The sequence below is a fragment of the Gobio gobio genome (assembly GCF_949357685.1).
Source record: "Gobio gobio genome assembly, chromosome: 8".
Classification (NCBI taxonomy): domain Eukaryota; kingdom Metazoa; phylum Chordata; class Actinopteri; order Cypriniformes; family Gobionidae; genus Gobio; species Gobio gobio.
In genome coordinates this window covers 26,534,489-26,559,960 of record NC_137114.1, presented here as the reverse complement: position 1 = coordinate 26,559,960, position 25,472 = coordinate 26,534,489, and the positions used below count along the sequence as shown (strand labels likewise).

The 25,472-nt window shown below is 37.6% G+C and overlaps 1 protein-coding gene across 1 annotated transcript in view; it reads left to right on the top strand.

The window, feature by feature from the left end:
* b3glcta (beta 3-glucosyltransferase a) overlaps positions 1–25,472 on the top strand; it is a 127,142-nt gene that overhangs the window by 48,163 nt on the left and 53,507 nt on the right. The window contains exon 3 of the mRNA XM_079823194.1: positions 3,196–3,235. Within this exon, the coding sequence (XP_079679320.1) occupies positions 3,196–3,235 (40 nt within the window). The remainder of the gene's footprint in view (positions 1–3,195; positions 3,236–25,472) is intronic.

The window sequence follows — 25,472 nt, the reverse complement described above, 5'->3', positions numbered from 1 at the left end:
TGAGGTATTTTTTGGGAGGAATGGACGCCGTGTGCTCCGGACCAAAGAAGAAAAGGATCATCCAGACTGTTACCAGCAACAAGTCCAAAAGCCAGGGTCTGTCATGGTATGGGGTTGTGTCAGTGCCCTTGGCAAAGGTAACTTGCACTTCTGTGAAGGTACCATTAATGCTGAAAAGTACATAGAGATTTTGGAGCATAATATGCTGCCTTCAAGAAGACATCTTTTCCAGGGACGTCCATGCATATTTCAACAAGACAATGCAAAACCACATTCTGCACATATTACAAAGTCCTGGCTGCGGAGGAAGAGGGTACGGGTACTTGACTGGCCTGCCTGCAGTCGAGTCCCGACCTGTCTCCAATAGAGAATGTGTGACAACGAAGACCCCGTACTGTTGCCCACCTTAAGACTTGTTTGCAGGAAGAATGGGACAAAATTACACCTGAAACACTTCATCACTTGGTGACTTCAGTCCCTAAACGTCTTTTAAGTGTTGTGAAAATGAATGGCAACATTACAAAGTGGTAAATGCTTTACTGTCCCAACTTGTTTTTAAATGTGTTGCAGGTCTGAATGACAGGAAAGGATGCATATTTACAAATGACTTGAAGTTGACCAGACAAAACATGAAATATTTTGTGTTCATATTGTCTGCAATGAAATACAAGTCAAAGTAAATTTAGAAATCACTTCCTTTTTTTTTATTTGCGTTTTCCATACTGTCCCAACTTTTTCTGATTTGGGGTTGTATAAGTGAAATAAGCCATATTGTCAATTTCTGTGTGACTTGCAAAGGCATGTCCGCACACCTGCATTTCGTTTGGTCACTCCACAAGGAGTCACTGTGGCCGCAAAGCTTTGCCCTTGCCACATCTGAGCTTGATTGCTATGTCTGAGGTGAAACACGCCTCATCATTACCATACAGACAAAGAAATGTAGAAATAAATAAATATAGCCATAAATACATATACAAGTGTGGAAATAAATGCAGAAAATGTTTAAAGGTGGAAAAATACAATTCTACATAAAAAAGAAAATTAAATAAAAATATTCTAGTTTTTTACATTTCTGTTTATATTTATGTATGTATGCATTTATTTTATTGCCGTCAACGTTAACGCATGCGCTTTTTTAAAAATCCGGTTTAACGCGTTAAAAATATTTAACGCAATTAATGCTGCATCCGTTTTTTTCTGTCATCCTTTGGCTAGTGTTACATTATATGATCAAACGCTCTTATTCATGCAAATGCTTTTAAACCATCCAAGCTTGAAAAGTCAAAAGAGAACGCGCTGTCGCGACTACATAAATAGTCTGCACTACATAAATTATATTCAATTTCTGTATATTTCACAGGGCACAGGTAAACATTTATTATGTGTTTATGTGAGGATTATTTAAGTTCACTTAAATTAAAATTTATATTTTTTTGAAGCCTAATAAATGTAAAGAAACTGATAGCTTTCAATCACACTGTAATGTTGAATGGCTATAATTCATATTCAAAATTGAAAAAAATAATAATAATAATTTGCAGCTTTGGAATTTCATATCACCAGACCTCAGTAACCTCAGCAGTCAGCACTTTTTTTAGTAGCACCCTTCCATTGTGTATTTTCTCCAGAATCAATGTTTTTCTCCTCTTTGGGTTGCCATGGATTGAACCGTGCCATGATTCACAACGTCACCTTGATGATTCAGCCTCTCCCTCTCACTGTAATGATGTGCCACGCTCTGCCCTGCAAAGATATATGGCTTGTTTAAACTGTGCTCTCGAAGGGCTGCTTGGAGCTCAGGACTAGAGTAATTGTTAGCAGAGTGGTAGCAATAAATCAAAAGCCGTCTCCTTTTTTCCTCGTTATCCTCTAATATACCACAATATGACTAGTGAGAACACCGAATATTGCTCAAATTTGCGCGCTTTTCTCCTCGTGTCCCTAAGGACGTGAGATTTGGTTTGAGCGGGGAAGGCTGGTCAAAGTTTGCAACAGGAAGTGTGATCGATTCGCTCTTTCCTCCACAGTTGGCTGGTAGCGCTTGACAGCTTTGGTGGCAGAATGAGCTTCCTAATACCCTAATTGAGCTGAGCGCTCAGGGTTAGAACAGCATCAGCTCCGGGCACCGAAACCACACAATTTGCAGGGAACTAAGGACATGGTGAATCATGATTTATTAGTTCAAATTACCCAAAGGATCCTCTCCACATTTTGTTGTTCTTTTAGAAATTTAATTGAACGCCAAATTTATGCATACAGGGAGACTTATTCTGGCTTCATGTCGGAACGATCGAGTTTTGGAGATTTGCATACTTGATCGAAACCACAGTGTCATAATTACCTTTGGGGAAACTTGAGACATTCTTTTATCCGTGGTTGATGGTATTTTGTATTACATAATATGAATTCTAAACAGAAAAAAAAAATTAACATATAAAAACAGAAGAAATATAATAAATGGTGTATAGGGTAATTCCATGTCAAATCAACCAAATTTCAGAAACTTCCCTGGCTCAAATTTGTTTTTCTGAAGAAAGACAAACATAAATAGTGATGAAAGCCAAAATATTAAAAGTAATGGCTGTATATTTACTGGGTAATCCACTATTTTGTTGAAAGGGTTCACTTCAAAATGACTATCACATTTGGAGCCAAATTACCCCAGGGGGTCAGAGCCAGAATAAGTCTCCCTGTATGCATAAATTTGCTGTTCAATTAAATTTCTGTTAAAATTTTAAGTCCCAGGTTTTCAATGTAATGTCAGACTTTTTGGCCCCACTATATGTCAGTATGCACTTTTTGTGTTGCCTACAAAGTTGAAAACTGATAAATAATAAATTTAACTTGCCCTAGAAGTCAATTTTTCCTGATTAAAATCGCTTAAATGGACATTGCATTGTAACTTAGATATCGGATCTTGTCTGTACGAACTTCCCAGGAGGACACCATTTCGAATAACCATTAGTTTGCAGTTTATTTAGTCGTGGGAAAGGTTGTGGCTGGTATCTCTCTCTCTCTCTCTCTCTTAGTGTTTCGGTTGAACTTATTGATATGCTTTAACAGTGCTGGATTTTCTTGACAAAACGAATGATGTATTGAGTGCCTCTAGGTTGGACTTTTATTTACTTCCTAGTTCATTTGTAAACACTCCTTCCATGCCTCTAATGTTGTCTTTCTCTCAACTTCTCTTCTCAGATTCATGACGCTGACAAACATCCCTCTGAGAGTGAACTCGGTGAGTATCCAAGCAGCTTCTGTTTCTTTTCACATCCTGCAAAAGTCACCAGGATTGTGAGGAGCTTTCAAAAGACACCAAAATCCAATGGAAATAATTCCTGTCAGAGCCTTCAAGTTGTATTTTAGTACCTTTTCAGGCAGGTAACCCTATGTTTTTGTTATATTTCATTTTTCGCTTCTTCAGACCAGCTGTAAATATCACTGATGCCTCATCTAAATGGAAAGCGATAAGGTTTATTTTGGATGGCTTTAGTTGACGTGGCTCACCGTGCCGCAGGATTGGATTTTAGTGCACGGCTAATTGATTTGGGTCATCGTTTGCAGTGTGTTTGATATTTCAGTGTAGCGAGGCAAATGAGAGTAATCCGGCATGGCGTGGTGGAATGAGCAGATCGTAGGGGTTTATTACAATACTCATAATTTTGGTCCTTTTGCAATTGCCACAATAAAACATCTGAACAGAAGGTGCGAAACGTTTTGGATGAAAAGAACGCCATTATTTGAACTCTTTATCCAGTAACCATTACAGCTAAATTGATTCTCATGTTTTGCTTTTCTTTTGTCTTTAACAAGCCTATGCTGGAGCACTCAGCATACAAATTACTCTAAAGGTGTAAAGGTCAATTATGATTGGCTGTCGCTGCGTAACAAAGGAAATCTCGGTGGATGAGGCAGAGGACGAGAGAAATGAATCAGGACATGTTAAAAGATGAAAGTAGATCAACAGTTTGAGCAGACACTAGGGTTTCAATTATGTACAGGCATGAAATTAGCCTTTATAAAAAGCAGAATAGAGTTAAACATCGTCTGTTTGAAATTATTCTTTGTCTGACTCAAAAGTAGGCGAGTACGGCAATTAATCAACTTCATGAAGTGGATGTGGAGTCTGTCGAAATGTAATGACTTTCATACATCAAACAGTTGAAGGAAGCCCGAAGTGCAAAGATGGTTATATAATTTCACAGAAGTCTCACTTTCAAAAACGTACTTCATATGCTTCAGCCTATGGTATGATTAAGAATATTCTCAGAGCCTCTATTTGCACCTAGTGCGTGACGCAGAACAATAACCTTTATGGTTTTGAAGTTCTTTTCCTTAGTCTCCCAGAAGTGGTTGGTTGCCTGAAGCGCTTTAGGCGTGTGTTGTCAGAGAGAAATTCTTTTTAGCTTTGTTTTCTCTTGTAATGCACTCTACAGATAGCGAAAAGTCAAGCGCACTAGCATAATCTCTAAATTATTTCTGGATATTGTCTGCGCAGCTAAAAATACTGTACTTCAGACCAAAGTCGACCTCATATGGGAATGTTGAGGAGTTAGAAGGAGTTTGAAATGCATCATTCCTCCCAGAATAAGCTCATGTGGAGTATTTGAGTGTGCTTAACCTCAGATATTGTTTCTGAGGATGGTTTGAAAGCCTGCATGAACTTGATTGCCATTGAACTGTAGTACCCGATGCCTCTTCGTCCCTGTGCATATTAACAGTCACTTAACACAGTTACACGGTTGCCATGGTTGTGACTTGATATCTTTTAGAAAGTCAGGAGCCTAATGTAATGAAGCGTGAGGAAAAGTTGGATGGAGTGGTTCGGGAAAAAATGGGTGATTTGAACATTTCGGAAAGGGATAAAAGCATTCGTTTTTTCTGTTGTTTAGCGACGCGTCAAACTGTAAAATTGAAAAGTGACACTCTGAGGTGTCCTTGAGAATTTTCTTTTTTTTACGTGCCATTGAAAATCATCTCAGAACTCTCCAATGGAGATATCAGAGTCTTTCAAGAGCCTCAGGAAGGGCGAGATAACAGTTCCTCTGAGTTTCATTTTCAAATTGGAGATTTTTCAAGGGTTTTTAAATAAGGCTTTCGGTTTGACTACTGCTCATGAGAGTGTGTAAAAAGAAAAGGATATCAATCAAAATGACAGCAATTGGTGACTTTGCTTTATTAATGATGGCACAATAACTGATAATCATAGCACATTTTAAAGGACTAGCTAGATATAATACCCAATAATGAATTATGTCATTATTTAAGCACATTGCTTTAGCCAAACCCTGTATGATGTTATTTCTTCTATAGAACTCAAAAGGAGATGTTTTTCATAATGTCCAAGCTGCTCGTTTCCATGCATTGAAAATAAACAGAGATTCATACTGTTGCTCCAAATTCACATGATATATTCAGATTAGCTTGAAAAAGGATAAAATGCAACAGAAGAAAGCAATTATATAGTTTTCTCTCCTGTATTGCTTTTGTCTTTTAACATTAAAAACTGACACAGCTTGGACATTCTGCCTAACATCTCCTTGGATCAACATGGTTCAACAAGGTGAGTAAATGATGGCAGAATTTTTTTCTTTTATCCTTTTAATAAATTTGGGTTGAAAAACACTACACTCTAAAAATGCTGGGTTGTTTTAACCCACATTTGGGTCAAATATGGACAAACCCAACTGTTAATGTAACCCAACGGCCGGGGTTGTCCATATTTGACCCAAATTTGGGTTAAAACAACCCAGCTTTTTTTAGAGTGTAAGTACATCTATAAGTCTAGAATGAAATGCTTGTTTTACCTAAATAAAGGAACCTTGGCTCTCAGTATCAGCGACTCATTTTTATTAGATGTCCCTGATGTCTCCTCTCTGGACCTTCTCCTAAAGGATCAATCACTTGAAAAATAGCTTATGTAGAAACAAGGCAAACTGTAATGCTGAATTAACCCAGCTTTCCTTTTGTTTTATCCAGTACTGAACTGATGGCACTTAGGTTTCATAACACAACACCTTTGATGTGCCGTGTTTGTGTTGGCGTTTCTGATTTCTAATGTGATTAAGTCTATAAATATGATTAAGACCTGAGTCATTGTTCATGCCGCAGTTATGTCAGGTTTATTACTTGGGCATGTGCCAAGATATTAGGAGTCTTTGGAGTTTCTGCGTTGGTTATTACCAATATTATGCTGTCAGAAGGCATGCAGGGCATAGCTAAAACTCTGTAGTCCAGTTTAATGATTGGTTTGCGAAGATATATGGGGAGATTGGGGTAAAATGTGTCAGTGTGTGAGCTATATCACCACTTTAATCTATCAAAGTGCATCGTTTTTGTCACCCGAGCCTGCCTGTCTGTCTATCTGTCTCTCTCTCTGTCTATCTATCTATCTATCTATCTATCTATCTATCTATCTATCTATCTATCTATCTATCTATCTATCTATCTATCTATCTATCTATCTATCTATCTATCTATCTATCTATCTATCTATCTATCTATCTATCTATCTATCTATCTATCTATCTATCTATCTATCTATCTATCTATCTATCTATCATCTATCTATCTATCTATCTATCTATCTATCTATCTATCTATCTATCTATCTATCTATCTATCTATCTCGCTGTCATCTCTTTATCTATCTATCTCTCTATCTCTCTCTCTGTCTCGCTATCTCCCTAACTAACCCTCTCTCTAACTAACTGTCCCTCCGCATATATCACTAACTAACTAACTAACTAACTAAGGCTACGTTCACACTGTCACTCCAAATCTGATTATTTGCGGATCCGATTGGAAACTTTTCACAATCGCATTATATGTCTCGTTTAAAACAAGAGGCGGGATTTATCGCACAAACTAATCATATCTAACCATAACTGATCATATCGAATCATAGCGAGATGGAGACATTGCCTCCTCTCACATGACTTTCCCCATTCTTTCTGTATTACCAGGGCTCTACGCTAACATTTTTCTTGTGGAGCACTTGTGCTCCTAATTTTAAAAAAATTAGAAGCACAGTCAAAAATGTAGGAGCGGGTCTGTTTTAAGCATAGACTGTAAAATAATATGGACGTAGTGTCCGTGACGTCACCCATAGGATTCTGAAGAGCCGTTTTGATGCGCAAAGTAGGGACGAGCTGGCCGTTGCCATCTTGTCAGCGGGTCACTCCCGGATAATAGAAAATGGGCAAAGAGACGGGACGCGGCTGGAGCTGAGGTGACGCGATGACTTACAGACAGCAGATAAATGGCTATCCACCTGTCACTCAAAGTGGCCACGCCACTAATTATGCAGGACTGAAAGCTTTATATAATGTAAACGAATGAGTTATAAAAAAATTCACCCCCCTCACAGTTGTCATGAAGGGCAAAATTAGCCGTATAGACCAAAATTACAATTTGTACCAGGCTGTAAACATGTTTTTTTTTCTGCTGTAAAGTTGGGCATTTTAACATGGAGCTCAATGAGATTCTGCTCCCTGTCTCTAGTGGCCAGTCGATGAATTGCAGTTTAAGTCTCTTCCGTATTGGCTTCAAGAGAAACTGCGGGAGGTTGCCGCTTGCTTAAAACGCAGTTTCTCTTGAAGCCAATACGGAAGTGCCTCAAACTGCAATTCATCGACTGGCCACTAGGGACAGGCTCTAGAAGGGAGCAGAATCTCATTGAGCCCCATGTTAAAATGGCCAACTTTACAGCAGAATAAAACATGTTTACAGCCTGGAACAAATTGTGCTTTTGGTCTATATGGCTCATTTTGCCCTTCATGACAACTGTGAGGGGGGTGAATTTTTTTATAACTCATTCGTTTACATTAAATAAAGCCTTAAAGTTCTGCATAATTAAGGGCGTGGCCACTTTGAGTGACAGGTGGATAGCCATTTATCTGCTGTCTGTTAGTCATCCCGTCACTTAAGCTCCGCCCACGTCCCACCTTTATGCCCATTTTCTGTTATCCGGGAGTGACGCACGATGACGCACTGCCAAGATGTCAACGGCCATCTCGTCCATACTTTGCGCTTCAGAACGGCACATCAGAATCCTATGGGTGACGTCATGGACACTACGTCCATATTTTTTTACAGTCTATGGTTTTAAGTCAATGGGGACAGAGGAGGCACAAGAGACACCTGTGGGTGTTGCTGTTGGACACTGTTACTTTATAAAAACGAGTGACTTTTACACTTTTAATGTCACGCACTGCCTCCCTTGCTTCCTTGGAGGAAACGGCAAAAACAACCGCAACATAAAGGGATTTGCAATACAGATGTTTTCTTATTTACAACATGACATTGTGCAGCCGCTGCGCGCTGGACTACTGCATCTTCTGAGGCAGCGGCAGAACCGTAGGAGGCCGGTCTCCTTTCCGTTGTCATTTTCTGCTCGACCGGCCTTTTGCAACAACACAACATTGTTTCTTCAGCAACTTGCAGCATGTTTCGTAAAAACAACGTCTGACGTTTTACATCCACGCAAAATCCAATTGGAGCGGTCAGACTGAAACAGATTTCCAGAAAAGCGACAGAATGTAAACACTATGATTGTAGCTTGAAACGTATTTGTAAAAATCACAATTTCAATGTGATTTTTTTTTTGTTGCATTTTACACTTTCTAAATCTGATTGGATTTCAATCGGATATGCACAAAAATCGGGTCTGGACTGACAGTGTGAACCTAGCCCAACTAACTAAATCTGTATAATCTGACAGTTGAGTGCCACAGATTTGATCATTCCTGTGACATCATGAGGCATAAAAAGAAGCTCATCCACTTCATATCTCTCTTCCTCCTCATCCCACATTTGTTTTCTTACATCTCTCTGAACTCAAGTGACCCGCATTCTTTTCTGGGATCTGCTCGGAAAAGCTCACGGTGTTGCCTCTTCTGAGCGGCTTGTCGCCTAGATATGCGAAAACTCTGAGTAATTAAAGCGCAACTCTGCCTTTTTAAAAGTGGCGGAGATCATGTTTACTCAATCCACTTCCTTGGAGCGGCGCACAGTTTAAGACCTGATAATGAGGCTCACGGATTTGGAATCTTTTAAAGTGGAGCTGCCTCCAGGCCTTGAATTATTGATGCAAAGTAGGAGGTTTAAAACTGCCTTCAACGCTCATTAGTTTTCGGGTGAGATGCACACAGGGACAGGGACTGCAGCTTTATAATGAGCATGATTACGCTAGCTCGATCTCTCTTGCCTAAGTTCAGGTGTTGGAGTCCAGGCGGTTTTGTGAGGTCCAACCCTTGCTGAGAATCATAATGAGTGTTATTCTTTTTCCTGTTCTGCCAAAAACTGTCTACCTCTCTCTGCTTCCTTCCCTCCAGCTAACACTCTTTTTTAAAAATTGTATTTACGTCATTGACCTTTCCATCTGTGAGTTAAATCCTGTGTTTATTATATTGACCTATTAAACAATTAAACAGAAATTCACAGTTATAAAATGATGAATTAATAAATGACCTGTAGACACTTTGTGATTTATATTATTAATACAAATAATAATATTGTATATGCATAAAGGTTAAATTGACTAGTCACTTAGTAGAGGCAACTAGTTAATAGTTTCTAGATTTTTTTTCCCACTAATATATTTAGCATCAAATCTTTAATATGCATGCTGTTCTTTAGCGGTTTGCGTGTTAAAACCCTTTTGTATTAAAGTTCATTCCTTGCAAAGAGAAATTAATACTCTTATTAAGAAAGTATGCATTCAATTGATCTAAAGTGACAGATGTAAAGACCTTTTCTATTCATCAAAGGACTTAAGTATTTAGTAGAAGTGTTGTCAACATTAATAATACTTGAGCACCAATTCAGCTTATTAGAATGATTTCTGAATGATCATGTGACATTGAAGACTGGAGTAATGGCTTTTGTATGGTAATGTACACACAGATGGATGTCTATAGCCATTGCATTGAGCCTCACCACAAATTATGGGTGTGTCAAGGTAAAAATTAAAATTTATTCTGGACATGAGAACATTTCTTATGAAAATGCAGTCAGGTGAGCCAAAAGTCAGCCTAATTTTACAGTGTTTTCTTAAGAGTTTCCTTAAGAATTAACCCACAGACCAGCCGTTTTTAAAAACATATGTAGATGCTCATCCCTAAGTCATATTTTCCTTGGAAAAGCTTTTCATCTTAAACCTTATATGGTTGAATTTTTCATTTTTGCATTAATGTCTTTTTTTAAGCACCTGAGGGGGCCTTAAATCTGAAGGGCTATTTTTGCTCCGGCTGATATAGGCAGCCTTTTATTTTTGGTGTGAAAACACAAGTTCGCTTTTCTTTGCTCCCTCTTTCATTCCACCTCTCCTGTCTTATCTTGTTTTTCATCTTTTTCTACCATATCATCCTTTGATCCCTTTCATTCACTCCCTTCTCTCTTTCCCTCCCTTTCGTTTCTCGTCTTTGAACAACATATAACCCAATGAGTTGAAAAGGATTGGGTATAGCTTTACATGCAAACTTGGATCACTCCGAATCGTTACATCTACAGCAGCACAATGATCCAAGTCACTGAAGCACAGCCAGTTCTACATTGAAACAATCAGCTCTGGGCCAGGATGCACAACGCCACCGCTCATGGAAATGAGCCATCGACAGCCTTTCTTGTCTCCCATCACCTGCCACTGAGCGTGCAAAATCCACTCTTGACATTCTCATTGTTCCTCCGTACGGCTTAATGGCCCCTCTTGTGTGGTTCTGTCATTTAGAAAGATGATGTCTGTTATTGTTAAAGCAACATTCAAGTCAGGAGTAGGCGAAAAAATTGTGCCATTATTCTTCACATTGCTTTTAGCTTTCCATCTGGTACTCATTGTCATGCGTGACTGACTTGATTGACGGAACAAACTCTCACTCCAGTTTTTTGGGGGGGCTTTTACCCCAAGTTATTCCAATTATCATTGTTGGTAGACTTCTGCTTATTTGTACATTTGCCAAGTCTCAGAGGAATAGTTCATCCAAAAATGAACATTTTGTCATTACTCATGTTGTTCCAAATCTGCACGACTTTCTTTCCTCTGAGGAGGAAATTAAATTATGAAGACTGGTTGCTGGTTGCTCTTTTCCATTCAATTACAATACAGTTACTGAAGCTTTCAAGCTTAAAATAAAAAACTAAACAAAAAAACAATGCAAAAGCACCCTTAGGGCCCTATCATACACCTGGCGCAATGCGGTGCCAGGCGCGACGCTAGTGTTTTTTGCTAGTTTAATCCTGACGCAGTTATCGTTTCCACGTCTTGCGCCACGTTGTTTAACCTGTTAACTCTCAACCCTTTTTCAACCCTATAGAAATGAGGCTGGTCTTGTTTTAAAGAAGACAAGTGGCAGATTATTGTAGAAGTCAAATGATATTAGTGAAATAGAAAAAAAAGTTATAGAAGTTTTAGTTTATAAAAATGTAAAATGTAAAAATATATTTTATATAAAATATATATTTTACAAATCATGGTTTATTCTAAAACTGCAATAAAATCAAATCCATAAATCTCAACAAGTTGTGTTCCAAATTTCATATTAATATCTCAAAAAATGAGCTTTCAGTAAGATTTTGTTTGGGCGCAGTAGCAAACTTTTTCACTAGATGACATCCAAGTTCCATTACTGACCATAGAAGGGCGCCTCCATTTCCATATGGTTTGAGTGATATGAACCATATATTTCCATAATTTTCATACAATTTATAAATTAGACATCGTATTCAGAAGTAGTATGGCAGTTTGGCAGTATTTGATTTGTATTCAACATCTAGAAACATGTATGTGCTTTATAGCTCGCTGCTTTTCTTTATATTTAAAACATTTTCAGACCCTTCTCAAAATATTTAATGGATGTTATCTTTTGAACTCTTGGCATGAAAAGAAACTGAGAAACTTTCTACCGATCTTTCATGATTTTTCCTGTTCATTGCTTTTTCAAAATAAAGGTCTGTACTAGGGATGCCACAATTCTCAATATAATGAACCGTTCGGTAGGGCCTTCACGGTTCAATACGCGCCTGTGAATTGCGTTGTTTTGGTTTTGCATTTAATTAAGTATTTTTCTACAAATTCTATCATTTGCCTCCATCCCAATACTGAACAACGCGACATACATTCACATCACACGTTAGTGGTAGAGTTATACTCACAGAACACTATAGTTATTCACAATCATGAAAGTTCATTATTTGCATGCGTTTTAAAGCCTTGCCGGCGTGTGCGCGGTTTTAACATGCGCTTTTTCCGAGCGTGCGCACTAAACGCTTGTCAAACACGTGATTACTGGACTAAGTCGTCTTACTGCGCTAATACTGTCAAATACACACAATGTTTACATAAACACAGTCGGTTATGTCTAAAGTGAAAGTAAAATCGGCGCGTGTCTGTGATGCACGCAAGTCTTACATTGACAGCAGCAGCCTAGTGAATACGCTGTCCTTAAAGGGACAGTTCACCTCTAAAATTATGTCATTATTTACTCACTCTAATATTGTTCAAAACTTGTATTCATTTCTCATTTTTGAGTGAACTATCCATTTAATGTTAATACAACAACAAAAGACAAAGAGAAAATCACTCACTGCTCTTGACTGAAAAACTTTAATACAGTAGCTTTAATAAGAATCATTTTATAGTGAATGTTTTATTTTTACATTTATTCATTCAATTTCATACTTAAATTCTGCTGTACAGCTCTGAGCTGCCAGTGTAAATCTTTATATAAATATATTTTATATTATACAATACACTAGGAATGTGTACAAGGTTTTTTTTTAAAGTAAAGTTTTAAGTTTAAGTAAGGTTTTTAAATTCTTTTAAGTAAAATAAAGAAAGAGTTTTGCAATTAAAAAATAGTCTTTTTTTTCCTTAACCTCTTGCTGTTCCTGTCGCTTAAGAATAGAATAACAAAAAACTGATGTGACAAGCCATCAGAACCGAACCGAAAACCGTGGTTAAAAATCGAGGTATGTATTGAACCGTGGACTAACTGTATTATTGCATCCCTAGTCTGTACACACCTTATGAGTATGAAAATATAATTTTTTTCAAATTGATAAATTACTGCTCCTCTGTAATGAATTTTGTAAATCATTCAAAAGATATATAGTTTGTCAAGATTAGGTTAGGTTGAGTATAGGATATTACTGTTTTAAAAATGTAATGGATTTGGGCCCACCGGTGGGTCAGTGACACTTAACAGGTATGGCAAAGCAGCACAAATGTTTGTGTGCTGCTGCGACCATTTTTCCCGTCGTTAAACTAGCAAAAGTGGATTCGGACATACCCTAAGTGCACTTGCGCCGTGGGCCATGCGCTTACATCGTTAAAATAGGGCCCTTAATGTATCAAATGTAGTAAATGAGACATGCTCTATATACCCATTTTTCTGAAGCCACAAATTAACTTTTAAGTTATTATTTTTTAAGTAAGTTTTATTTACTGCAGCCAAAATGTAATTGTTGAACAACTCTTTTAGACCGAATCAACTGATTTATTGAAAAGATAATAAAAAATGCTTTATAAAATGGATTTTATTATCCTTTATTGAATCATAAAAGCTTCAGTTCCCATTCATTGCAATGAATGAGGTTGATTCAAAACTGACATCATTTTCTTTTTGGGGGGAACTATTCCTTTAAGGGTGCTGGATTGAGTTCTTTTTGCTGATGTTCATAGATTTGACAAACCTCCAGCGGGGGCACGAGGTGACTGTCCTTTACGATTCCCCCGGCCACCTCAGGCAATGAAAACTGTCAGCTGAGGTTTGTGCCAGGTGAATGGACTGTACCACCACACGGACGGCACATTTGTTTCTCTGCATTCGATCAGGCATGTGCACAGGCTCTTTCAGTGTCTTTGTTGCTAAATCTGTCTCTGTAACCTTCCATCTAAGTTGAGACTCTTTGGGTCTGCTTGACTCCAGTTAATGATGTAAAAGGCTTGTCTCTGGACTTCTAAAAAAAAAAAAAAAAAAACGATAAACCTGAAATGGTAGATACTGTTGGTTGGTTGCACATGCTGTGCTCTCTACTGTTGCGCCCACAAACATCATCTCTAATTACTGTACTTCAGTGCCAATGACCTGCGGTAGATGCTCTGATGGAACTTGTGAACACCCTAATCGCTGGAAAACTTTTTTTTTTAAAGTCTTTTTCACACTTCAGCAACTGCCATATGTCTTCACTGCTCAGTCTCACAGAATTTTTCTGTTCGATTTAAGGCAGTATGAGTGCACAATAAAGACTTTTATCTTTTTTAGCTGATCCAAGCACAGCGCACAGCGAAAGTCTTGATTGCCTATGGGTTGGTTGTGCACAATATTTTTTAAATGTCCTCAACCCCTTCGTCTACAAAGATTATGCCACCAACTGTTAAACAGTCTTCTGGAAAATTGCTTTTTTTATGTATGCATTCTGGGTCTTTCTCTTTAGAGGTAAAATTGGCATTTGGAGTCAATTAAATAGTCGGAGTCTGAGATTTATTCCTCAGTAATCAGTCTGTTTTGTCAATACTCTGTATTCAATCTCACATTTGATTCACCTCAGACTTGTGCTTTCTTATTCACCAGCCTCTGGTTATAAATGTGCTTTGCTCTTCAACTATTTAGTGCTCTCTCTCACTTCCTTCCCACTTTTCTGTCACCCTTTTTCTGTTATCATACATAAGCAAACAAAATCATGTCTGACTTTGTTCTGGGTTGCTGTAGAACTAATTTGAGTTTTTGCTGTCATGTGGTTCCATCTTGTGTCACTGTGAGACAGAATCTGATTGGTTTTGGTTGCGGGGTAGATGCAATACCGTCTGAGGTTGTTCATTTTTAGTGGGTTGTCGCAGTGTGACTATAATGATACACTTGCATCAGATGCCTCTTCCTAGTCCTAATATCTTGGCTCATTGTTGATTGGCACACTGGAAAAAGAAAATCCATTTTGGTAAAAAGAAAAGAAAACACATCTGTGGTTGCCAGAACCTCAGTGTAAAATTATGGTGAGTGTTTTTGGAAGTTTTGTGCCTATAAAGTTCATAACCATATTGACAGTAAATCGGTACATCAAAAAACAAACCCACTTAAAGTACTTGCATGCAGTGTTGTTTTAGTATTATTTATAAATGATTAATCCAATATTATAGAACAAAACAAAGCATATGAAAACCGAAAGAAAATATTTAATTGAATTAAATAGGCTACACTGAATATGCCTTCTTCATTGTTTTACCATGGCATGTTCACCTTTTCTGGCGTAGAGTAACAACACTACCCGCTGTGCTGAACATATGTTCAGATGGAGCACTGGTAGCTCACATGCACAAATGTTGGCCATGAGATGGAACCGTCCTTGGTTAGCTTTCCACCAAGCCATTCGGTTGTAGGTACATCGAAATCTTTGCTTCACCTTTTTGATCAACGGTGAGCATGGCCGCTGTAGCTGCTCTTTTACCAAGAAGGCTGCCCAGTGAACCCTTTTTCTTCATAGACGTGGTGCCAGCACATGATTTCTCTTCTTCTTCTCTCACTTGTGTGGGACCAGGTGTATGACTTAGGTGTGTTGCTGCCACCACCTCTGCTACCAGTTCAGTTTTTGTGGCACTTTGCCTACGCATCTATACTCCATACCAGAGTCCCGTGGAAAAAAAAGAAGTGATTGGCAGGTGGTATTTTGTCAACGTTATTTACTGGTTTGGTTCTGGGTAAAATAAAAAACATGTGAGTCGGATCGTGGGTGTTGGATAATAAATATATTATAATAAAATTAGAATAACCTAATAATAATTCAATTTAATGTTTTAATCCTTTGATGTCTCGTTAGTGGTCAGCTGCTGCAGAGCGTGCTAAAATCGGAATTGCTGATGAGATGAAGACAACAATATCTAGTTGAAAATGATAATGTTACGTTTTAATGCTATAATTGTTTTCCGTTATATGTTTTGGCAAATGGCCATCTTTTGAGCTTATATTCATAACCCCCCCACATTATTTATACCATCGGCATATCGGCTATAGCATGCAAAAAGGCATATGTAACAAACCGATTGTTTAATAATGAACTGCGTGAAGGCACTGAGTTGTATAATGTCTGCTCTATAATCCAAGATTATAATGTAATATTCCTGATGCGCTGCTGTCTGCGTTTTAATGTTAATCAAACAACAAAACCCCAACAAAAAAAGTCGCTCACCACTCTTGACTAAATAACTTTTGTAACTTTCATAAGGATTAATTTCCGTGATGCTGAAAACGCAGACAGAATCCAGTCGGATTTTACTGCATAACACGGAATGGCATGGAATTTGTCAAAGTTTTGATGAATAAATAAAACGTAGGTCAGTACACTTCAATCAAATCATGATATATACTAGTGTCAGTGAATATTAAGCCGCAAAAAGACTGTTTAAATATGAATCCTGCATGTTTCTCTGTCTCTTTGTGAATGAATGGCGCAGATGCGCGGTTTCATTTACCTCACACACGCACACACACACACACACTGAAGCTCGCAGTGTTTTTCAGCCTCTGCCACCTCAATTAGGACATGAATGCATCTCCAGTCACTTTATGAGCATTTACCGCTTCATTTGATAAAATCTATTGTCATATCATAAACGCGGACACAGAAACTCAAAGGTCTTCACGGCAACCCGTCAAAATAAAAGTTCAACAAAGTGATTGTGACAAGATTAATGTTGTACACACTCAAAAAAATTATTTGTTGAATTTACTTAAAAAAGCTGCGTCAAGTGGTTCCACACAACTATATTGAGTCATTTTTACAAATAACAATTTAGTAGGGCTGCCACTAACGACTATTTTTATATCGATTAATCTATCGGCTAATTTATCGATTAATCTATCGACTAATTTATCGCAATAATTTTCAACAATTTTACTTAAAAACCTTTAATTTAACTTGCAACTTTGGCATTCAGTAGTGTACTTTAAAAAAGTATAAATGTAAACAAGCCTTTGACAAAATGTAAAACTAAGAGTAAAATTGTAAAAAGGTTCAAATTGTGTAAACCAACATAGCAAAAAAAGAGAATATCAGCTAATACTTTTTATATAGAATAGTGTTGTCACGATACCAAAATTATGACTTGATACCAGACTAAAATACCTCAATACCGATACTGAATCAATACCATGGCAAAAAACTGTAAAAGTAATTTAATAATATGACAGAACTTACTATTCATTGTTTTCATTGTTTAAAAAACCCTTAAAACTCACTGTTCCTGCCCTGCCCTGCTTCACACAGAATATCAGGTCCGGCCCTGCACGGACTGCACTGACCAAATTCATTGTAACACCCTATTTCTCATTCAACACATACGTTCACTTAAGACATATCCGACTGCGTTTACCAGAATACTCGCCAGGACGTGCATTTTTACATATTTTTTACCATACAAACCTAATAATCCGCAAAACTGCAGGCGTCGCGATCTGTCCGAGTGAAAGGCGTCTGCGCGCTTCAGGTCAGATTCCGACAGCACGCGCGAGCACATCCCGGCCGCGTCGCACTTTTCTGTTGCCTTCTTTTTCCTGAACTGCGCGTATATATTTGACTGTTCTGCCTCCATTGCTCATACACACGTCCTCACTCCTGCTGTCACACATCGACGCAGATTAAGAAATACTGCTCTTATTAGACAAGTGCTGTCATTTTTAAAGTACCGGTACTAATACAATTTCATATCATACCCAACTTACCCAGTCGACTAAAAATATTGACGTCGACTAATTAACAACGTCGACGCAGTCGATTGTATCGACCAATCGCGTCAGGCCTACAATTTAGTTATATGAACACAAGAAAGTCAAGTAAAGCTGACAATTTCTTTAAGTAAATACAAACCATTTGATTTTGTCACTGTTACATAATATTTATATGTGCAGTTTACATAATAATGTTATGTTACATTTATAAAAGTTGATTATGTTAGATGAACACATTTATTGATTTAATTTACCTTATTAAATTAACTACTTGCTCTACAAGTGTAAGTGGAAAACTATTAAATATAACAAAAAGCTAATTTTTAGAAACAAAATTCAAAAATTACTTAATTGAGAACAGGAAGTCCATCCAATAAGTGAGTATATGAGTGTCCACAGCCTAAACACAGGCACCACTCTTCTGTAATGGTAACCACAAAATTACAGAAACTGCTCTTAATGTCAACATAACTGCACATAACACTAACATAAACTAACAACTGTCAACTGTTTATTTCATATGTATCTTATGTTGTATTTATAAAATTATGTTGGCCTGCTGAATGTTAAATGGATCCAGTCTATGTTCATAATACAGCAATAAACTAGTTGGCTATAAGTTAATTTTATTTATTTTTATTAACTTTGCTGATTTAAAACATTATCAAAACACTTCTTTTAAAAATATTTTACATTTCAAAAAAGAGGGCAAGCGACAGTGTCTGTATCGGAATTGGCCAATAATTGTTTGTTAAAATCGGTAGTTTTTCTCTGCATATGGTAAGGTTATTTCACAGGTTGTTAGTTGTAAAATTTTTACAGTATTTTTACATTGCATCTTATTAGATACTGGTGTGTCTGCAAATCAAGTCCCCTGGAGAGCAACCAAAGCCTAGAGAGCATGATAAAAAAAACAACAACAAAAAAAACAAGCACAGGGCATAGCTTTGAAGGTGATACTTTATATGGGGAAAACAATTCAGGTGACTGAAGCTCAATTCTCCTGTGTCTCATTCAATACATCTCCCTTATCCAGAAGATTCAGTCGCTTTATCTTTGGAGTCACCCCTCCAGTAGAATACAGATTGAGCAGAGAGAGAAGTGAGAGAGGAAGGAAGAATCACATGCTTCTAAGCCCCGTAATCAAACGATACCTCACTAAATAAATCATAGAACTAACTGTCAAGTCCCCTACTACTTTCTCTTCACATCAGCCACCTCTGTCTCCTCTTCATGTCACAGTTTGATTGGCCTTCTTATCCAAACATATGCTGCACTGACAGTTTGAAGAACCATTCTCTGTATTTGCATTATTCAGTGGTGGTCTGTATTGAATATATTGCCGTTTTAAATCCAAGTGTAATAATTCAATACATTTCCTAATTGCTTACTTAGCTCCATCATGCATAGTCCTCTTCTGGAAATTTGGTGTGTGCAGAGGTGACGGTGACCAAGCTTCGAGAGAGCAGGGCTGATGTAAGGTCAAAAGGAAAGACAAAATGTCAAGACTTCTTCCCTCTGCTGTTCCATTGTTTAATGATTAATCGAACGCTATTAGTGTGGAGGCCACACCAGTTAAATTCAGCTTTAATTAGTTTCTTTTTTTACACACGGCTCTGTGCTTTCATTCTGACATCCCACAGGCATAGAGACGCAATGAAAGATTGACAAGCACCTTATCACTGGTGCTCGCCGGGACCGGATAACTGTTATTACTGTGGCACCCCACAATGCCAGGAAGGAAATATTGTAAAATGTTCTCAGGATTTTAATACACCCGCACAAAGCCTGTCAGACACATACACTTAACGCACACAATCACTCCATTACAAAACCTTGTTAGCTGGCTACGTGTTTGACTCCAGATTCATTATTTTACCCCTCGGTCAGAAATAATAATATATTACAGGGCTCCAGACTAACTTTTTTCACTAGGAGCACAGTGGCCCCCAACTGAAAATTTTAGGGGCACAACCAGAAATTTTAGGGGCGCACACTGTAAATCAACATGCTAACCAAATCTACTAATGTCCACTGTATTAGGGATCGGTATCGTTAAGGTTTTAATGGTATTACTACTCTTACCGATACTGCTTATCGATCCGGTACTTTAACAGTATTCTTACCGGTTCTTTTTATTATACTTTATATATTTTTTTTTATAAAAATAAAAAAAACATAATTAAGAACATAATTAACATGGCTTTATAATCTGAAAAGTAAAATATCTATAGCAAAAGAAACCGCAAAGTTTGAACAAAAATATAAAACATCTATTTGTAAATGGACCAGTGTGCAGGCATTCGGAAGGTCTGCTAACATTAATATTACTTAGAAAGATCAAACCTACAAAGAAATCTAATAAAGCAATGAAATGTAAAATAACACTGCATAGTTTTCACTGTATAAATTGATAGATTAATGCTTATAAAAGCTAAAGTTATTAATTCAAGAGATGTGAATATTTTCTATTTGCCTTTTGTTCGATTCGAATTAATGGCTCAATCGTCAGCAGGTTTATTAGACGCTGCCCCTTTAAGACCGATCGAATGTAGAACTAATAATATCATATTCTCCTATTTCTCCAAACTATTTACGCCCATTTAAGATATAAACTGTTAAAATAACTACTCTCCAATCCGGTCATTTTGACACCGGCTATTTGTTGTTTATTTGATGGTTTAGACGCGCACACGAAGCCTACAATAATGTGCAAATCGGTCAATTTCGCAGCACACACACATAAGCCGCCTTGAAGTTGGAAACAGCGTCTCTTGCGCGGATTATTGTGCATTTAATAGCTCTTTATGATCAAACACATCCCGCAGTTTAGCAATAGTAGAGACTGCAGTTTACAACAATCACTGAATCTGACGTTTAGTTTAGGTTTAAGGAGAAATGACAGCGCAGCTGAGAAGGGAAGGATGAGCTCGACGGAACACGGCTATAGGAATAGTTTTACCTCATATCATCTTTTTATAATTCTTGAAAGCCAAAATCGAAAATAAAATTAGATTAATATCACAGCACATCCCTAAAGTTTAAGAAGACTAAACTTTTGTGTAGTTCTCTTGGCCATCGCATCCTCACTCATTAAAGCTGACGGTGGTGTTGTGTTCGCTGGAGCTTCACGTGACAGAGCTCGCTCGCTCTCTCTCTTCTGGATTGCGAATGGCAAAAATGCATCACGGACAAATGGTTTAATATTATCTCATAAAGAAACGGCTGGCAAAGATAGAATTTGCCAAACATAACGTCTATCAATTATAATTAGTAAGTGTATTTTCTTAATTTCTCCAGTACCGACAGCAGGCAAATTTACTGGTCGCACATGTGCGACTGGATGTAAAATTCAGTCGCACTCTCTCAAATTTTAGTCGCAAAATGCGACCATTTAGTCGCACTCTGGAGCCCTGTATTATTTACAAATACTATGTGCGTTGGTTGATATAATTTTTTTAAATGTATTTCAATAACTTATGACCCTTAAAAGATTTAACTTTTTTTGCCATAAGAGGGTAATATTCTTCTCATGCCGTGGAGAAGGGAATCCCATAATGCATTGTGACAAGTATAATAAAAAAAATTTGTAAGATGGCAGTTGAATTGGGAGAAAATATAATTTTACGTTTATACATTTGATTCATTCAAAGTATCAAAAAAGGAATAGTTAAATCTGATTCAATATATTATATTTTACCTAGTATTTGCATTTGCGTGTGTTTTTGTGCATAGGCTATTAGAGGATACTTTTGCTAGTTTAGCAATCTAACAGCAAACTATACTAAAGAGAAATGTGAATCACGTCTTTTTGATGCACTATTTTAGTGAATTTTAGGCTTAATCTATAGTGTGAAGTTATGTTGTAGTGTAGTATAGAACCTATGTAGAGTGTTCCAAATCAGGTTCCATGACTGTAAGCATTCTGCCTTGAGGTTTTGCCACTATTTTCTGTGCAAAAAAATAGGTCCACTTGGTAATAGTGCACTGATATATTGAAGCACAGCTCACACAGAAGTCACTTTCAAACCAAGCAGGTTTCTGTTGGTCAACAAAGCCAATCCACCTCACCAACTTTAAACTGTTGCGAAATCTGTGTGAGGGATATCGTGAAATTGCCAATTGACCGTTCGCAAAGACCCGCTCCCTTTGGTTACTGTTGCCATGTCCGACAAGGCGTTCTCACACTACACAAGTTCTCACGTAGAGAAAATACATCGTGGGGCAAAGAGGATACTGACAACACGCCGACAGACAGGAGAGATCAAGTTACTTTTGATATGAAACAAAGTCTCAACTTTTTTTAAGAAATGTAAACCACAAATAGCGTTTTGTGGCTCTTTAATGTGTTGTGATCGCTGTAGCTCGTGAACCGATCATCTCTCTTCCTTCTAGTTCATTGATAAGCATAAAATTAACATGAACACTAAAATAAATATTGTTTCAACCGCGGAAAGACGTCACTAAACACCGTCTTTCAAGTTCAAGTCCACCGACGTTAATCTACTTACTCTCCTGACTGCTTTGTCGGACAAACCGGCAGATTCGGCAATGTGATTGGTCAGATCGCCTGTCAATCAAACTCGTGGCGAAGGGTGAATTGCATGGATTCCTACTGAAGTGTCTGAATTGCGCAACAAAAATTCACCAAACAACATTTAAATGTGACCGCCCATTTTGAAGGCATCTTCCTATAGTTATGCAGCTCACTAGGTTTTAGACCATAGGATAAAGTACTTTCTTTTGCTGAGACGCTACATTTTGTTACCATGGGTAAACCTAGTTCACCAAAACTCATTTATACTATAATAAAATTGAAAAGATCCTATCTCACATCCGTATGCAGACTCATACATGTACATGCGCACAAACTTGCAAGCAGACTTAGCACAAAGGCTTTTAAAAGGGGTTTTGTGCCAATGAAAGCTCAAGGATGCGGATGTGGAGCTGGAGTGAACGGCGGGTACATTTTCTTTATAAGCGTCTATCCCTGAGGCAGGCAGATCTGTAAGAGATGGGCACGCCACGGTTTAGGAGGTAAATCCCCTTCCCATCAGAGCCGGCAGATCAATAGCAGCTTTGAGGTGGAGAAGGACAGAGCAGAGATGGCAGGCAGCAACACTAAATTAACAGCATGACACTACATAACAGATCCTGCCCATAGCCCTGGGCTCTCTCGACCCTTAGCTTTGTGTGGACAGAGGGTTCAAGCAAAACAACTGCTTAACGACTTTCAATCTACACAGACTTAGGCCCTGTATTGAGATGCGTTTTGGTTGATTGCATCACAAGTGGATAATGCCAAATGTCCATGTCCACTTCTAGAGGTAGTTGAAAACGCATTTGACCGGATTGCTTTTGCAGTGTAGACACCATGAGGTCGAATGTGTTCAAACAGCCATAAAAGGCCGCCTACTTACTTAAAGGGATAGTTCACCCAAAAAATGATCCCATCATTTACTCACCCTCAAGCCATCCTATGTGTATATGAGTATGACATTCTTCTTTCAGACAAATACAATGAGAGCTATATTAAAAAATGTCCTGGCTCTTCCAAGCTTTATAATAGCAGTGAATGGCAGCCCAAAATTGGAAGCCCAAAAAAAGTGCCTCAATCCATTATAAAAGGGCTCCACACGGCTCCAGGGGGTTAATAAAGGCCTTCTGAAGCGAATCGATGGGTTTGTCTAAGAAAAATATCCATATTTAAAACTTTATAAAGCCTTCCGTTTTCAACTTATGAAGAAAGTGTAACACCTCTCCCAGTCCAAAACGCTTACGCTACGTCCTACATCATGCGTTGCGCCAGTTGCGCTATTTCCGTAAATTGAATACGGAAGGCGGTCTGGCGGCAGCTAGATATTTTTCTTTATAACGTGTTAAATATGGATATTTTTCTTACACAAACGTATTGATTCACTTCAGAAGGCCTTTATTAACCCCCTGGAGCCATGTGGATTACTTTTATAATGGATGGATGCCTTTTTTGTGCTTCAAATTTTGGGCTCCCATTCACTGCTTGGATTAAAAGCTTGGATTAAGCTTGGATTAACCAGGACATTTTTAATATAACTCCGATTGTATTTGTCTGAAAGAAGAATGTCATACACCTAGGATGGCTTGAGGGTGAGTAAATCATGGGGTAATTTTCTTTTTTGTGTGAACTATCCCTTTAATTCATAACGTACCAACACAATGTTCTCAAACTATTCCTGATTTCTAACACACACTCTTGTGACTGTTGCAGAAACAAAAGCTGATGCTCTCTGTAAGTTTTTCCATCGTCTCCTGGAGTGTTCTTATGTAAATTGTGTTATTTCTTCCATTAGGTCGAAAGATTTGAAGAAACGCATACATGCTAACATTTACTATATTTTAGTAAATGATGAGATAAACAATAACCAAGATATAATATATGCTGTTGAACTATCTCAGTTCATGTTAACTAATGTAGTTATACATATATTAATATTGTTTACATTTTTATCATCAAAAAGTATACAGAATATTTATTTGTATTATTAGATTTTTATTCGATAGTTCTAAATATCTGGTGAAGTGAATATAGCAAGTAGCTGATGCTCACTAGTTTGTACGGTGTATTTTGGGAATTTTTAGCGAGTGCATATATTTTTGCACTGGAACAACTTGGACAATGGGACAGCCCTAGAAATGGCTGACACCGTGGGAAGAGGCTTACTACAGTACATAACTAGGGAGCAGATTGAGGCATACACAGATTGTTTGCTCATGTCAGCTGTTTTCCACATTCACTCACTCTTTCACAGCCTGTCTCGGAGGAAGATTACGAAGCTGTGGCTTTACTCAGTCCATGTCTCATTTGTGTTGACAAATGAGCCTCATTTTTCAGAACTGCTTAAAAACGTCATGAAGGAGAAAACTCTGTGTCTAATCATAATTCATGATGTGCAATATTCACTGTATGGCCACATTTTGTAACACATGTTTGAAAGAAACCTAATAAAGAGATCCAGAGAGCTGTGGCTGGGAGAGAGCCTTGTACATGAGCTTGAGCTGGAGCTAACAGGAACAGAGCTCATGACGAAGTGACTGCAAGTCTTATTAAAGAAGTGACGCTTCTCATTGGTGTTTGGGTTTTATTACATGTCAGAGCTTTCTCACTTGGGAGAACGTTTGAAAGCAAAGTTAATTCTCTTACCCAGCCTACAGATTTAGAGTTTGTTTTCAGTGTGTGGGTGTTGTAGTGTAATGAAGTGCAATATGAGTGCATCACTTAAATAAACCCACTGGATTTAGCTGGTTGTTCTTTATAGTTAAACTATATGATTTACAATGCACCTGCATCGAGTGTTAATACCTCCTACTATTATGATACTTAATGCTGTATGGTTTTTATATGATTAATGTGTGTAGATATCAAATATATCTATGCTTCCTGTGACTATGCTTCTTAGAAACAAATATTCTTTTTAAGTTTTTCTTTCATCATTTACATACTCTCATGCTGTTTTAAACCTGTCTTACTTCCTTGTTTTGTTGAATCAAAAAATAGGTTGAGCAGAATGTTTACATTTTTCCCATAGAGTGAACACAGTGGGGAGAACAAGTATTTGATACACTGCCGATTTTGCAGGTTTTCCTACTTACAAACTATGTAGAGGTCTAATTTTTTTTATCATAAGTACACTTCAACTGTAAGAGACAGAATCTAAATCACATTGTATGATTTTAAAATAATTAATTTGCATTTTATTGAATGGCATAAGTAGTTGATAT